Raw genomic sequence first — 16090 nt, forward strand, 5'->3', positions numbered from 1 at the left:
ATGTATGTGCTATCCATGATTTAATTGAACAAATTATAAATTACAAATACTGCCACCATCATTCGTTACTGACATGTTATTTTTCTTTACATTATTATTTGGCTAAATGGAATAATTTATCGTTTTTTTGTACATCTTGCAACATCTAGGATATAGTGATTTTTCCGAGCCATTGATATGCATGCGTGTGAGTGATAATATGGGTACAAGGTCAATAAATTGCAACAGATTTTAGGTACAATCACTAAAGGCATATAATTTAAATAATTGAAGAGGTTCCAGTTAATTTAAAAGAATTACTCTAAAGTGCTCAGTTTTACGGCATTTCATTTGAAGTGCAAGCAGGCGACCTAGGCAGAAATTATTACATGCCTTAATGTAATTATTTGGACCTTCAACCAAAACTTGAAAAGGGTACTTAGCCACCCGAACTTGTCAGGACTTTACAAAGACTACACATATTCTCCTTAAAGAAAATTACGTAAGATTTTCGTTAAGCTATTACTACGCAGTCTTGCAGTTTTCATGGAGAAGGTAATCAACATGGAATAATAATTTTCTTACCTTTTTGTGAACTTTATGTGAATATTCACCGCTAGTTAAGAACCTTAGATTTTTGGATAAATATTTATAATTTAAGAAGCTTTTCTCCCTTCTACTGACGGTAATTAGGTTTTCTTGGACGCAGCTATACAATCTATTCCAAAGGTGTCGATGGCAAAATACTCTTGAAAACATTGTCTTTATAAATAAATTAACGTGACTTTATAACATATGACCAAAACATAAACAAAGAATTGTAATCATTTCGTCATTCTCGCGGCGGAGAAAACAAAACACTAGATAACAGCGCCGTTATGTTGCCATTGTTCCCATTCAATTTTTTTCGAAATACTCCGTGGACATTGGAGGTGTGCGATGCGCGGCAGCTATAAAATCAAAAAATATTTTTTTGTTGAGGTGGTTCAAAATTGTGCACACTAGCTTTCCAATGGGAAGAGTAATCTTTCCATATAATATTTTACCAACTCCTGATAACCCAGATTTCAGATCTGCATATAAGGTGATGGCAGAGGAGGTTTATAGAGGTAGATAATCATTTACTTATTATCTTTTTCTTCCAGCCGAGGTCACAAAAATCAGTCTTTAACTTTGACAGCTATTTGAAGCAATAGTGTACTGCTCTTAAAGCATGAACAATTTAAGTTGCCACTTAGAGAAATCTGTATTTGGAAAACTGTCCTTGTATGTATATGAATTTAGATTTGCTAGGAAAAAAAATCCTTCTTATCACATTTTCAAAAACTAAAAATGATCAAAATATATTGAAAAAGATTAAATATAATTTACATCCACAATTTAGGGTGTATAACCCTGAAACAAAGCATTCAAGTCTTCCTTAGCCGGCACCAATTTACCATTTTTGAAGCTCACCTATTTAATGTGTTGTATTTCTTCAGGTAGAATATTATAAATACTTGAAACTATATGAACACACAGATTGGTTTAATTAGTTTTACTTTTCTCTTCACAAATTATAATTGCCCTTACGAAGTTATTAATATGCAACATTTACAGCATGCTGCTGCAAAATAGTTAGGCCTTAGTTACATATGTATAAACATTTTTTTATTAAGTTTTATTTGGTATAAAATATAATTATGGAATGCTTTCGGCATTAAGTGCATGTAAAGGTGCTTGGATTTTTACAGTCTTAAAAAATATTCATCACTCAGCAAAATAACCTGTCAAATTTATAATCTGTAGCAAATTACAAATCACGAGATTGCCTGATTTGTATTCAGTAGTCTGAAGCTGTTAAGAGCTGCCTAACTGCTGAGTTCATTCGTAACATTAGAGCTATGTGGGTACTTTGGGTAGAACTTTCAGAGAAGAAGGAAGGGTGGAGAAAAAACCAGACCAACATTTGCCTGTTCTTCATGAAATGTGATAAGAGAATCACAGTTCAATATCCCATCCATTGATGCATCCATGCCATGACTTACTCCACTTGAGCAGTGGACTACATGGAACTTGAGTAGGGTTTCAGGGTACTGCAAAAAATTCATGTCACCACTAGAATTCAACCCCGGGCCCTTAGGATGGGAAGCCTGCATATAAACACAGCAGCAACTCAATTCCCTTTTCATACAGCAAAATAATATCACTTTTCCTGGTCAAGAAAAGAGTGCTTATTTCAAGACCTCTAAATAAATTCTCACTGCATTTTCTTTTGCATATTTTCAACTGGCTAGAGAATAGGTAGACTTTACTATTACCCATAATATGACCATACGTGGATTACAGGCAAATATGGGATTCTTCAGGAAAAAGAATACAGTATACAAACATAATAAAACAGAAAATGCACAATATAGGAAGACTGTGTAGATAATACAATACAGCATTATTTACATTATTTTCATGAATGATTGGTATTAAATGAATACATCAATAACTGAAAAAGGTACAACTTTAATGATTCAAATGCATATTTGTGTACATTAACATTAGCAGCCAAATTGTTGACATTTATGATTCCTCTATGGCAAGACTGACTCTCAGACACACACGAATAAAATCCACAGAGGTATTGTGAGGAAACTCAGGCCAATGCAATCAAAATACTGGAAACATTTCTCAATCCATCCAGGAAATGACACAAATGAAACCCTGGTGAATCACTCCCGCAAAACAATCAATGACTTCCCATCATAGTTCAAATCAGCACGTGAAGGAAAGACTGATTTCAGCTGCCCTTCAGAGTTCACAATTTTTACTTGCTCCACAGTGAGGGTATGGCCTTGTGGGACATCATCACCACTGGCCACATCCCCAATCCCCAAGAGAAGTGTCTCTTCCAACAATGCCTCCATGGCAGCAATGCAGGCTCCCATTGATGCCGCACTTGTCACTTCCACAAAAATATTAGTCGTCGACAGTGATAACTGCAAAGGAAGAAAGTAAATGAGATTATTTTCCTTCGACAATAGGCTTGAAGATAGCCTTTTCTTCCGCCATGTGATGCTGTTTTCTTCATAATAATTTTGTTCGGATGTGAAATTCATTATTCATTGGCTCGAATATTACTGTACAAAATATTTCCTAAATGGAGAGATGAATGAAATATTCATGTAATTTCTTTGAAACTTTGAAAAACCCTCCCCATCCTGACTCACCCCCTGTGCTTTTAACTCCTTCACTTAACAATGCCATCATTTTAATGCATCGCAACAACAAGAATGTAATGCCTATGTAAAACACCAATGCATTGGCTCACATTCTAGGGGCTTAATTTATACCAAATACATCCTGTTAGTTAAACAAGCTCAGGGATGCTCTGCTGGTTTCATTGATGAATAACTAGTTCCAACTATCCTCGGAACTTCTCTTTTCCCTTCCACTTTGCAAAAAACTTCTCTGCCATCACCAGGACAAGCCCATCCTACATCCTATCTCTCTATCTAATTCCACACACAAGACCCATCTACCAAGATTTTGATCTAAAGTGTAATGTAATAGGAATAATCCCACATTTTAAAATGGTAGTCCAATGGGTCATGGTTCATACACCTATGAATCAAATTCCCAGGATTTCTTCTAACAAAATCTTCTTTCTCTAACAAAATCAATGCAACAATTTCAGAGTGTAAAAATCATTCGCCTTGACCGGGATGGTTGATTTTTACACTCTGACATTGTTGCATTGAAATGCATATTAGCGGATGATCCGTTAAAAGTTACTGTTGTGGCATCTCCTGCAGCTTCTTTGGAATCTAACAAAATCCTCCCCTTGCATTGTTTTCAACTTTAAATTGATATTTTGTGGACAAATCAGGGTATTTTTGCAAGCAATTTGTGACAAAGTTTCACAGCAGAATTATTTTGTCAAAACATAAATAGAAAATATGAATTCATGTACAATACATTAATACATACAGAAAAATATTTATACAAATACATACATAGGTATATATTCATACATGTACAGAAGATACATATTAAATTAAACAAGGTTCGTGTAAAGCACTAGGCATGTAAAGAAAGCCTTGTAAAGATGCTTCCATTTGAAAACAAATTTCAGTGTCTTATATTTTTATTGACTTTTAATGAAAAGGTAAGATTTACATGGTCATGCTGGAAAAATTCATCTATACCATAACATGGATTAGATCTGAACAAATTTATGGTCCACATTTTAAATTTAGCCTAAGATATTCCTTGGATGTCATTTGGTAGCTTCTTAAAAATCCTCAGGGGAAGTGCATTCAAGTTTTGTTTTGCCAAGTCTACAATAAGGTAACTCAAATGTTCCTTTATGTTGTGTGTGGCAATTATGGTTGTTTGCTCTCACTGATATACTAGTATGTATGTTGGCTCTTACTGATATACTCACGAAGCGTCATGAAGCACATCAAGGGATTGGATATATGTACAAAGGTTTTACAACTAGAAGCTACATTTGGTGGCTACATACTGATAGAAATATTGAAAGCATGATTAAATCTTGTGAAATATACCTAGGCACATGGCATTCCACTAAGCTGCCCATTCTATACCCATAGGAGTGGTTCAAATCCTTGGTCCAGTCTACACAGAGATCCGGATGAGCCATTTCAAGGTGTCATATTCCCGACAAAAGCTGTTTTTATTCTTAATGTCCAGAATTCATTCCGGTAGATTTAGCTGAGTCAGCATCAATGATCGTACATTAATGGCATTTGATTTCATATGTAGTTGGATGCCCTGGTTTCAGATAATAAATTCCCACAGAAGAGTGAAAAGGATAGACATTACAGCTGCTCTGAGGCATTACTCATTGAATGGGCAAGAGCAGTGACTGTAACAGATAATTTTACCGACCACACAGGATACATTGGGGACAGTGGGTTGCAGGACCTACATTAAGACATGCTTGGATGACCTGCACTCTGATTTTGCTCTGAAGAAATTTACAGAAGAAAGAACAAGGTTATGAGTAATATTAAAAGTCTTTTCCACAACTGCTCCAGTGTGCAAAAGCACTTGGAAATCGGGCCAAATGTGTTCCCAAAACCATTAATGGAAGTTTTGAGTACAGCTATACTCACAAAGCAACTGGGAGTAGTGTGTGGAATGAACAATAAAATCAAGTAATGGAGTACAGGCTGTTACAATCAATGGCTACATTTGATAAAATAGAGTCCAACAGGGCCTGAGTTTACAAATCTACCAACTAGAGTTAAAGGGCCCACAGACATTGGGTGAAGTCACCAGAGGTCAAGAAAATTGCCCGCATGGTTATGATAGAATATGGAATGGAAGGAATATTATGTTGAAAGATCTGGTGCTTTCCCGGCGTATTAGTTGGGTGAATTCTTCTCGGGTCTTCCACCGGGTCAATGGCTCCATAGCTGCCGACGTTTCGATTCCCGACTCGGTCATCGTCATCAGGGCTGATTGCCGTTCCGCCAAAAAGTTTCAAATATATTTATTTATTTACCCATCTCCATGGCTCAGATGTCATCTGATTGGTCCCCAGACCCACCATTGTCGGGGCGCCTCGTGATTGGCCGAGCGTTCTGCCTTGTTTCCCTGATGCATTTCAGAATAGGTTTCCAGGTATTGCTCAAATGAAAACCTGAATCAATTCAAATCAAATTTCAATAGGGATTCGGGTTTTCATTTGAGCAATACCTGGAAACCTATTCTGAAATGCATCAGGGAAACAAGGCAGAACGCTCGGCCAATCACGAGGCGCCCCGACAATGGTGGGTCTGGGGACCAATCAGATGACATCTGAGCCATGGAGATGGGTAAATAAATAAATATATTTGAAACTTTTTGGCGGAACGGCAATCAGCCCTGATGACGATGACCGAGTCGGGAATCGAAACATCGGCAGCTATGGAGCCATTGACCCGGTGGAAGACCCGAGAAGAATTCACCCAATATTATGTTGAGATTGCAATTTTGAGTCCAAGTTATAATGTATTAAAATAAGTTTTCAATCATGTCGCTTAAACGGTGAAGGAAAATAAAAATAATATGCAGAGTGAGTCATGGTTGTCAAAAGTTAAGCAGAGAAGACATTCAGTCAGCGTGGAGCCATATCACCTAGGAAAAGAATATCTGGAGCACATTTCCTTTGGCTCTTTCATGGTGAGTAGGAAAATTTCATTATGCCCATTCCAAAATAATGCTAATGGTAAAAATTTTACATAATTATTAGCAATAATTCTACTAAATTAATATTTTAATTGCAACGGAATTATTTAATTAGAGAGAATATTCATGCCTCCCTTGGTAAACTAACCTTAGTAATATCACTATTGGTGATTGGAGGGAATGATATCACCCTTCTTTGTGAATCAAACAAGCATGGAAACACTGACTTGCCCTCAAGGAGATACAGGTATCTGTAACAAAATTACACAATAAATTATTAGCTATTGGGGATCAACAAAAACCTACCTCTAATTGGAAGACTTCAAGTAATAATTATTTTTCAGTGTAGAGCCCGCTGAGTCAAAAAAATCAATGATTAGGATGATTGCCCAAGATGTTTGGACAATAAACAGCAGGGGCTCAAAGGTTACTTCCAAAGGCAATCATCTCAATCTTTACTTCTAATATGATACAGATTTACCAATGCCAGCCCCAAAGATTTTTAAAAAACATGCCCCAAAACAGGAACGATTTCCCTCTAAACTATGCTATTCCACGCATGTAATATAGTGAAACCTTTAATTTATGTTTTTGAAGGAAACATAAAAAATATGTGCAACCAACGTTAGATAGACAGATTTTACTTCCCCCAGGACAGAAAAGACCCTGAAGAGGATGATGAAGTATTCTATGGAGTGTATTAAAATATGTATAACATTTGAGGATAATTAAAGCAATATATATTCTATTGTTTCAGGCTTCACTTCGTGGAAGTATTTAATATCCACACTAAAAAGAAAGACTTGTACTTTTCCACAGATTTCTGTGGAAAAGTACAAGTTTTTGTTTTTAGTATGATAAAACAATGTATATTCACAGATTTGTAATAAAAACGAAACTATTTACACATCTTATCATATCTTACACGTTTACTAAATATAAATTCAATTCAGGCAATTCTCATACTTAGTCCCTATGAAATAATTTATCTACACTGCATCAGGGAGGAAATCTTTCACACCATTATAGCATTTCCCAATGAGTAATGCACACACACACTATTCTTAAAAATATAAGTATTTTTAATTGATTTTATAATTACACAAAATCTGTGCAAATATACCACTTGATTTCACATACCAGTTTTACTGGGCTTAGTTTTATGGCTATTAATACATCTAAGTAAAGTGATAGGTTAATGTAAAATTGAGGTATGTGGAGGAAGGGGGATTATAAATGTAATTCCTTATGACAACTTCTGTTTTCTAATGCCTTCCTCACCACCTGGGTTTCATAATGCCTTTTTGGATAGCAAAATTCCTATTTCTTGAACTCCAACCAACGCTCTACCCCTTTCCTTAAAGATATTCACTGTACCATACCTCACTAACGTGCAATTTCAAATGCCCTCAGTGAAACAGGGGATGTGTTAGTCCAGTAGGTAGAGAACTGGGCTACTAACTGGAGGAGCTGGGTTTGATTCTGGATGATGGTTCGGTCACCCTCAGCTGTGTGATTTTTCAGGTAACAGATCTGTCAGGGAAACCATAGGTGGCACAGTGAAAGGAAGAGCCCCCCTACCCTGATGAGTGAATTTCACATGCCATTGTACTTAGTGAGCTCTACCTCACCTATCAAACCAACCTTTGGAGAGGTAACTGTTGTTTTCAGCAAAACATTTTATTTATTAAGGAATTTATTGCCATACTAACTAAAGTATTTTCTTCAAATATAACTGCCTTAATCAGCTCCCCACTCAATTAAAATCCTATTCAACCTCCTCCCATGTCTCTCCTACCAATTCCTAATTTTAGAGGTTTACATATGAGGAGATTTAGTACGACCCAGTATTAGGTACTCTTAACACCTATTAATGCCCTTTAAGATTTTCTTGAATTTGCAGACTGATTTTCATTGCCCTTTCAAATAAGACCACTATGTGTTCATTCTACGCATGAATTCTTCAATACTTTCATTGGCTGCACACTGTAACCCTTCACAAAGCAAGAAGACCTGGATTACCTTTTACTAATGTTTCCATAAAAAGTATTCCATTATGCAATCCCTCCTTAAATTCAAAATGGTATTTACCTATTTGGTCTTCAATTAAAAAAATCTTATCTACAATTCTTTAATGATGAGTCTTTTATTTCCATAGCTACAAGATCTGTCCCAAAAGTAGTTTGACTTATTTTTTCCCAGATAGACGGAGGGACAGGCAGCGGTTTCTCTGGCTGGGTTCAAGGGAGGGGAGTCTCAGGAAAGGCTGCAGGCTTGTGGCAGTTGGCTCCCAGCCTTTGCGGAGGGCGGATCGATGGTTTGCAAAACCCGTATAATGTGACCACGTTATGCTCCATCTTGAACCAGTTTTTGGAACAGTGTTACACCATCAAATTTTGCGTGAAACTGGGCAACTTCAGGAAAGTGACCGAGGACATGCTCAAAGCAGGTTATGGTGATTAAATCACGGGCAGATCAGGTGTTTTTGAGTGGCACAAGTTGCTTTTGGAGGTTAGAGATGTTTAAGACACTTAATGTTCAGGATGCCCTCCAACCTCAAAATGTATCAGAAATCTTGAAAGAGCAAAGGCTTTGTTAGACAGGGATTGCACACTAAGTGTTTGCATAGTTTCTGATGAACTTGGCATCCCTAAAAGTGATGTGCATCGGCTTGTGACCAAAAACATGGGCATGAAAAAGGTGTGTGCAAAGTTGGTGCCGTGAGTGCTCTCGGATGTACAAAAGGTAACTCACATGCAGATCTGTAAAGAGCTTCTCAACCATGTGAGTGAGGATCCAAATTTTGAGACAATGCTCCACAAGACTTTTTTTTCTTCCCCCACCTCAAATCCATGCTGAAAGGGTGTCACCATGGCTTGATGAAAGCGTTTCAACAAGCCGTGACAAGAGTGCTTAGTAGCATTCAGGGTGCTGCCCTCCAGAGGCATTGAAAACCCAGTGGCAGCAGTGTGTGGACACACCACAAGGGTGCTACTTCGAAGACTTTTGAGTAAATGTATCAATGTTGGCAATAATTTTTTTTTAATCGACTAAGTCCTACTACTTTTCAGACAGACCTTGAACAAGAAAAAAATCAACGCATGGTTCTCATGTTTTACAATTTATTTTTTGCAAGCAATGGAAAATATTGCCTAACAAATCTTCAGATAAAATTCTAATGGGAGGCTCAAAATTGTGATTTTAATGAAGTTGAGCGAGATGAAATTCAGTAACTGAGGTACGGTTGGAGCTCCATGATGTAATAAAGATGTAAAGAGAAAGGAAAATGAATGATTTTCCAGGGATCACGATGGTGCGGTGGCTAACGTACTGACTTCCCACCTAGAGGGCCAGGGTTAAAATCCCTGAGGAGGCAGATATTTTTCAGTGGTATCCCAATCCCTACTTGAGGTGCTTTGTGGAGGGAACTTTGAATGAGTACGCCATCTGTCAGAAGGGATGTTAAACTGCAGACGCCTTGGTACCTCTCAATAAGAGTAAGCTTATGCCAATGCCAGGTTTCTCTTCATCTTTCATCCTTTCCTGTCCATCCCTAATAGTGCAGATGACCTTGGTTGTCGGTCACCTCCCCTAAAACGACTAACACAAATTGTTTTCTCTCATCAAGGGTTAAGAAGCAATCAATTGAATTCTCAATTTCAGAGCACCGAATTTAATGAAGAATGAATTTTATCAGGCAACACTTGAATATCTGATGACATTTGAGTGCTGCTCCTTTCAAGATGTATCACTTTGACTGGCTACTTCTAAACCGTGAACCTTCCTGAGTAGGCATTGGTTTTATTAACATAGAACCTATTAATTAAGGGAGGGTAATTTAATTGAGTAGCTTCAGGCATGATGTGGTGGAAGTTGAACATAATGAATGGCGCTACAATCAGTTATTCATTAGGAAGGAGATTTGCTCAATCAATTTATTGCCAGCTAAAATAATGTGAGAAGAGTAGCTTATAAAATGAAAGCTGAAATGATGAAAAGATGAATTCACCATCAAATGTGAAATGGATTGAGTTCTTGGTAAACTTGGTGTGTCAGAGAAACATTACTCTGACAAACAGAGTATCACCTAAATCATTTGAATGATAATTTTTCAAAATTAAAAGGAATAAAGAGAGAATTCTGGAAATGTCCACCAATTACAAAAATATGAATGCACCATTAAAGATAAAGATGCTCCATTCACAAAAGTGGCAACTGCAGTAAAATATTAATTTCAAATAAACCTATTTATGGAGGAACAAATTTATCCTAGCTAAAGTCATTATGCTAAATATCACAGTTTTTGAAATTCAATTAATGGCAACCCTACTCCAGGCACTCTTAAAAAACGAATGCTTGAAAGACCCAAAAATTTGGTAGCCCTACTCAAAATTCATGCGACGAACCGACAATATAAATGGTTAAAATGGTTTAATTACATGCAAAATCACACACCTATGAATTCCAGAATAAGCACTGCGCTTTTTTTCCTTCCGAAATGCTTCGGCCTCATTTTGTAGTTGAGAAAATAAATCTGCTGCTGTCACTTCTTTACTTTTCATCAACGGGATTATACGTATCTTCTCAGGAGGGATTGCGGTGTACATGAGAGATCCTGGAGCAATTTTCTCCAAGTCATGAGTAGCTATAGTCGACACATTTCGCTTTTCACAAATGCCATCATGAAGCTTTGTCTAAAATGAAAAGAAAAATTTTTTAATAAAATTTGGAGGGGGAAGAACAAGCACACTTTTCTAATACAAGAATACCATAGGGTTAGGATATCAAACATTGGCTCCATTATGAACTCCAGAGATATTGATTATAAAACACCTATCCACCTTGACATTTACCTTGGTAAAATATTTCCTTATGTTATCAACTCATTAAAATCTAAGCCATAAGAAGCCTACGAATTGTTGACAATGAAAAAAAAAACTACACCTATAAGAACCCACCCTTGTGCAGCAATACATTAAATGTTGTCACACAGTTAATTTCTTGATAATGTGCACAATTTATTCTTTGAGAACAGTTGATTCAGAAGAAAAAAATTTCCATTAACTAATACACTTTAAAAATTAATTCATTCTACTAAAGGGACCTTCATTAGAATAATTTTAGGTTGATGCCAAAAGCAGAATTAAAGGGATAAGACACTTCATGCATGCCCACCTCATTTGGAGAAGAAGTTTAACTGTTGGTCAGCTTCGGACAAATTTCCTTACAAGTATTTTCAAAGGATTAAAAAAATGCCTTCGGACAATTATTTTGCGGATCAACGTAAAAAAGTGAACCAGTAGCAGTCCAATGAGAAGCATTTTCAAATGGGAGACATTTAACTCCAAGTAACATCTCAGGGGAGTCTCAGCTAAACTCTGGCTTTGTGATATTACAGACACCATTTTGTTTTTTAAAACTTCATTTACACAAAATCCTGCAATAAGTATAAACCTTCAATGGAATTTCGTCAAAACTGTGTCATACTGAGACAAAATATTTACTGTACAATGACTTTCATCACTTGCATTAAGAATAATCAAATGTCAAATATTTATCAGATTTCAATGATATTTGAGATTGAATTTCTATGTGCACAGAGAGTTTTTCACTATTGATGGTACAATTTTTGTTATGTTGTGCTACTGCCAACTACTACTATATATTTTTTAAGTTAATATCCTGGTTACTTGGAAACTGTACTCAGTGCACAGTATTGCTACAGTTAAGAAAAGATTATTCTGCATTGGCTTGATATGAGAATATATTTTGTAATTGGGGCTCAGTAAGACATGGGGAAAAGCATATGTTTTTGAAATGCTGTGTCACATGCGCACTTTACAAATGAATAAAACTGACATTCAGAAAATTCACAATACAATGTTGTTTTATTACCTTATTGTCTAATTATACACCAGGACCTTGTCACATGAACGAGTTAAAATAGTTAATTTTTCCAGGATGTCAAGATTCATGCAGTACTGGCATAATATATGCATCTAGGCAAAACGACAGCTTGAAGTCCAGGACTAATTTAGAATGAAGTTACCATTATCTAAAACCGATGAATGAATAGGAAGAAGTAATAAGATGTGACCAATGTAAAAACAATGTTCCACCACACTTTCCACATAAGTGAACTGTCATCCATTAGAATGTTTCATTTAAACCAGGTCCTGTCTTCCAATGAAGGCCAAATGTACCCTCAAATGAATGTAAATTAATAACATAACAGCCCAATCACCTCGATTCTTATCTCGAAACATCATGTTTAATTAGAGGTTCCCATGATTACGAGATACCATTTTTCTCAATAGGTATTTCGTAATCCTTACTTTATTAGGTGAAGACGCATCATTAAATTACCTGGATTTGTATAAATTTTTTGAGTGATTCTTCATTGAATGTTACATTTCTAATTATGCAACAAGCAATGTGCCCACGAACTAGTTTGGCTGCATCCATCAACTTCACAGCAGGTGTAGATTCGACCAAGTGAAGGACTTTTAGTTTGTTACACAAGTTGTCCACCTGTTTGTAAATAATTTACATTTTAGAGAATAACTTGATTTCAATCGCTTCCATTTTTCCCGGAAGATGGTGATTCATAAAACTGCATTAATATAAAATCAACACTCCAGAAATAACGTACATGATCTACTTGGGAGCTAGTCATTTCTTTTTTGTTCTTCTTTCCCTTTTTGCCTTTACCCCCAGAAGAAGTATCCGACGACCGCGGGCAGTGTTGTCTGATGTAATCTAAAACTTGTTTGTAGTGGCACTGATCAACAAGTTTTACCAACCTTTTGTCAGAAAGCTTGTTGTCTTTCAGGGCTAATTCTAAGGAAAGAAATAAACGACAAATAAAGAATATGGGACAACTTTCATTCCATGCTTTAATATGATTTTACCCACCTTTTAATTTCGGCGCATCGGCTAATTCTGCCGGAACAACCTTAATAGAGTTGTCGCTTAGATTTAGAAGCTTCAAAGAACTTAGGATTGCTATTGATGACGGAATTTCCTTTATTTTATTGCCATTTAGTTTTATATCAGCAAGAGTCCCTAAGCTGGCATGACATACGTCAGGGAAATCTTCCAAACAATTCCACGACACATCCAAATGACCAAGTTTCACATTACGTTCAAAACTTGGCAGAGATACTAAACAATTGGTGGCCAAATTTAGTGACGTTAATTGTGTAAGATCTGATATTTCCTCGGGCAAAACGCTCAACTGATTCCGGGAAACATCCAACATTTTCAACTTCTGAAGCTGACCAATCGTTGATGGGAGCTTGGTTAGTCTGTTGGAATGCAGCACTAGAGTAGATAAATTATTTAAGTTACCGATTTCATCGCTGAGGATGTTTAGACAAGTTTCAGTGATACTCAAATAATTTAAGTTTCCCAAAGTAAAAATGGAATTGTCTAAGCCGGACTCTTCAATTTTCTCTGAATACTTTTCCCCAGAAATAACTAATTCGTGCCGCTTCTCCAATTTTGCAGATACTACTTCTGACCACTCCATGACTTTAAATTAAATACAAAATAATCGCCAAGTACATAAACCAGCGCTTAAGCAAACACCCTCGGTTTTTTAACAATCAAGTACCACGCACAAATGAACTCAATAAAAAAACGTAAATGACTCAAGTAATGACAGCATCACGCACGACACACCGCTAGCATATACAAGCCAATGATTACTTTCTTGGGATAATTTAACTCCCTAATATACAACCGGTAAGTCGCGTAGGCTACTTGCGCTACTGCAAGCGCTGCATGGGTATGCGCACACTTCCGCCATCTGCGAAATTTTTAAAATAAATTTAAAAAACAGTAGAAAAGAGATTAGCAAACAATGCGCTTTCATAATATGAGTTGTGATACATTTGAAGATAATAAATGTTATCCAATAGGACGGAACACATTGTAATATAAATAAAGTTTTATCTGTCATGAAGCGATTTTACGCGAATGACAGTTTCTCGCAGCGGAGTGTATTTTGGATTTTGGGATTTTTATCAGAATTGTTATCATTATATTCCATCCGTACTTGAACTCTGAGAGCTTGAAATTAACTAATTTGATGAAGTTGTAAGATTCGCGGGAAAGACTCTACCTTATATCCAGCGAAACGACTACCAAGAGTCAAAGGTTGAGGAAATATGTTTGCACGTTCAATGCCCCTACTGTATGAACATTTAATGTGTGGGTAGCCATAGAAGTTTTTCTTTTTATGTAATCGATAAAAATGATGATAAGAAAATTCAATAACTTCACTACTTGACATTTGAAGAAATAATGAGGCGCAAGGCACATTGTAAGCCCTCCGATATTAATTAGTTTCACCCCCATGCCCTGAACGTGTGCTGCGGGCCCCCTTTTCCGCCCACATTTGTGGAAATAAATACTCTTGATTAAACTACGTCATTGATCAATCCGATATTCCATTTCCACTATCGAAAAGTATGTAAATATAATTAGGTTTAAATGATGCATGGGCCATATGATTATCTATGGCTCTCTGATTGTGCTCGGTAGTACATCGATCATTTCGGTGGGCACCGATTACAGCCCATGCATGATCCCAGAACTGACAGAACTCGTGAAACAATGGAAATCTTATCCTCTAGGGAATCCAAAAAATTGCGCAGCTACCCATCTTCCACAGCACCTATGCGTAAAGCGGCACATTTACGTGCGTGGGAAGTTACGGCAATTCAAATATCTTTTATAGAAATCAAGAAACTCCGGTTCCGATTAAGTGTGCTACGTTCGAATCTGGGGAAAGTCTTAGAGATTTTCCTTTGCTTTTATTACACTATCCTTCGTGGTTGTTTTTATTCGGTTCAGATATCATCAGTGAATCGCCCTTCGAGATATTACTCATTTCAGGCGCGCATCAGTTATCTGCATCGTCTTATGGATTTCGAGTTGTGTTTGGAGCTCGAAATTTGTTATTAACTATTATAAATCCTACATTCACACGAATATCTCGTATTTTTCACCTGTTGTGCGAGATAATTTTGCAGAAAAAACTTTTACATGTAAGTTAAAATGTAGAATTAGCATACAATGCTTGGGTAAAGAACAGCATGCAATGATAATTACTTGCCAAATTCACTTGAAAATTCTCTGTCATCAGAGTATGAAAATTACCTTTGCTTAATAGAACAAATATTAAATCTCTGAAGATAACTTAAGGAAGTGAGTGAAATGAGGAATATTTCCCTCATTAAAGGCAGAATCACAACCTTTTCAAATATTATATCACAAATACTGTTTTGGTAATCTGTTTATGAGCACTCTGTGTATGGTTAACAATGGAAGAAATAAATAAACTTATCTTTGAATATATGTATTATCATTCAACAGTTTGATTCTATTTTAGCAGTGGTACCTGAAAAATTTGTGATTTTTATAGTATAGAGAAAGTGTTTTCTTTTGTTCTTCAACTATCTAATTTTCAATAAGTGATTTATTCGCACTTTGGAGTGATTTTCAGGTTTTTGTTGATCGAATAGGATGAATTTTTTTCAAGAAAATGGGATGAAGGGGGATAGAATGTAGGTAGAATTGAAGAGCAGTTTACAGAAGTGCAGAGCATCAGATTTTGTCTAATTAGGCGAGGTTAAAATATGCAGGAGTGTACAGTCTTATGTCCATCCACAAATGACCATAAGTGGTTGGCTACCAAATAAATAATGGAGTAATAGCATTTGCTTTTCTAGAAAAGATGGCGGAGCTGAGATGGATGGCTCCTCCTTGCCTCTATGGCATAGCTGAATAATAGGTGTGCATAACTGCAAAATGATTCATTCCCGGTTTCCCTTAAATCTGTTCCTGTTCAATTTGATGAATTTTTCTCTCTGTCTCTTCCCAAGTAGGTTCAGGATTTGAATCTCATCTATAGTTTCTATGATTAAAAAAATACATA

At 36.4% G+C, this 16090-nt stretch overlaps 2 protein-coding genes across 2 annotated transcripts in view; both read right to left on the reverse strand.

The window, feature by feature from the left end:
• Spg7 (SPG7 matrix AAA peptidase subunit, paraplegin) overlaps window positions 1-435 on the reverse strand; it is a gene marked incomplete at its 5' end in the record, with an annotated part of 34151 nt that extends 33716 nt beyond the window's left edge. The window contains one exon of the mRNA XM_071592562.1: window positions 373-435. Coding sequence (XP_071448663.1) covers window positions 373-435 — 63 coding nt within the window. The remainder of the gene's footprint in view (window positions 1-372) is intronic.
• Window positions 436-2476: 2041 nt separating this feature from the next.
• Window positions 2477-13973, reverse strand: LOC139693694 (leucine-rich repeat-containing protein 47-like). Its single transcript, XM_071591940.1, has 6 exons — window positions 13063-13973; window positions 12800-12987; window positions 12514-12678; window positions 10603-10841; window positions 6296-6398; window positions 2477-2948 (listed from the first exon to the last, which is right to left on the reverse strand). Exons 1-6 carry the CDS (start codon window positions 13676-13678, stop codon window positions 2682-2684), a joined length of 1578 nt encoding a protein of 525 aa, XP_071448041.1. The 5' UTR covers window positions 13679-13973; the 3' UTR covers window positions 2477-2681.
• Window positions 13974-16090: the final 2117 nt, after the last annotated feature.

This window comes from Hetaerina americana, unplaced genomic scaffold, assembly GCF_022747635.1.
Source record: "Hetaerina americana unplaced genomic scaffold, ioHetAmer1.1.p SCAF_5, whole genome shotgun sequence".
Taxonomy (NCBI): Eukaryota; Metazoa; Arthropoda; class Insecta; order Odonata; family Calopterygidae; genus Hetaerina; species Hetaerina americana.

Bases quoted from the DNA above. Each gene is read 5' to 3' on its own strand.
- LOC139693694 (XM_071591940.1), bottom strand. From the start codon at position 13,678: ATGGAGTGGTCAGAAGTAGTATCTGCAAAATTGGAGAAGCGGCACGAA. The intron at 12,988-13,062 runs GTGGGTAAAATC...TTCTTTCCTTAG, and splicing joins CGATGCGCCGAAATTAAAAG to AATTAGCCCTGAAAGACAAC. The intron at 2,949-6,295 runs GTTAGTTTACCA...CTTCCTTTGCAG, and splicing joins CCAATAGTGATATTACTAAG to TTATCACTGTCGACGACTAA.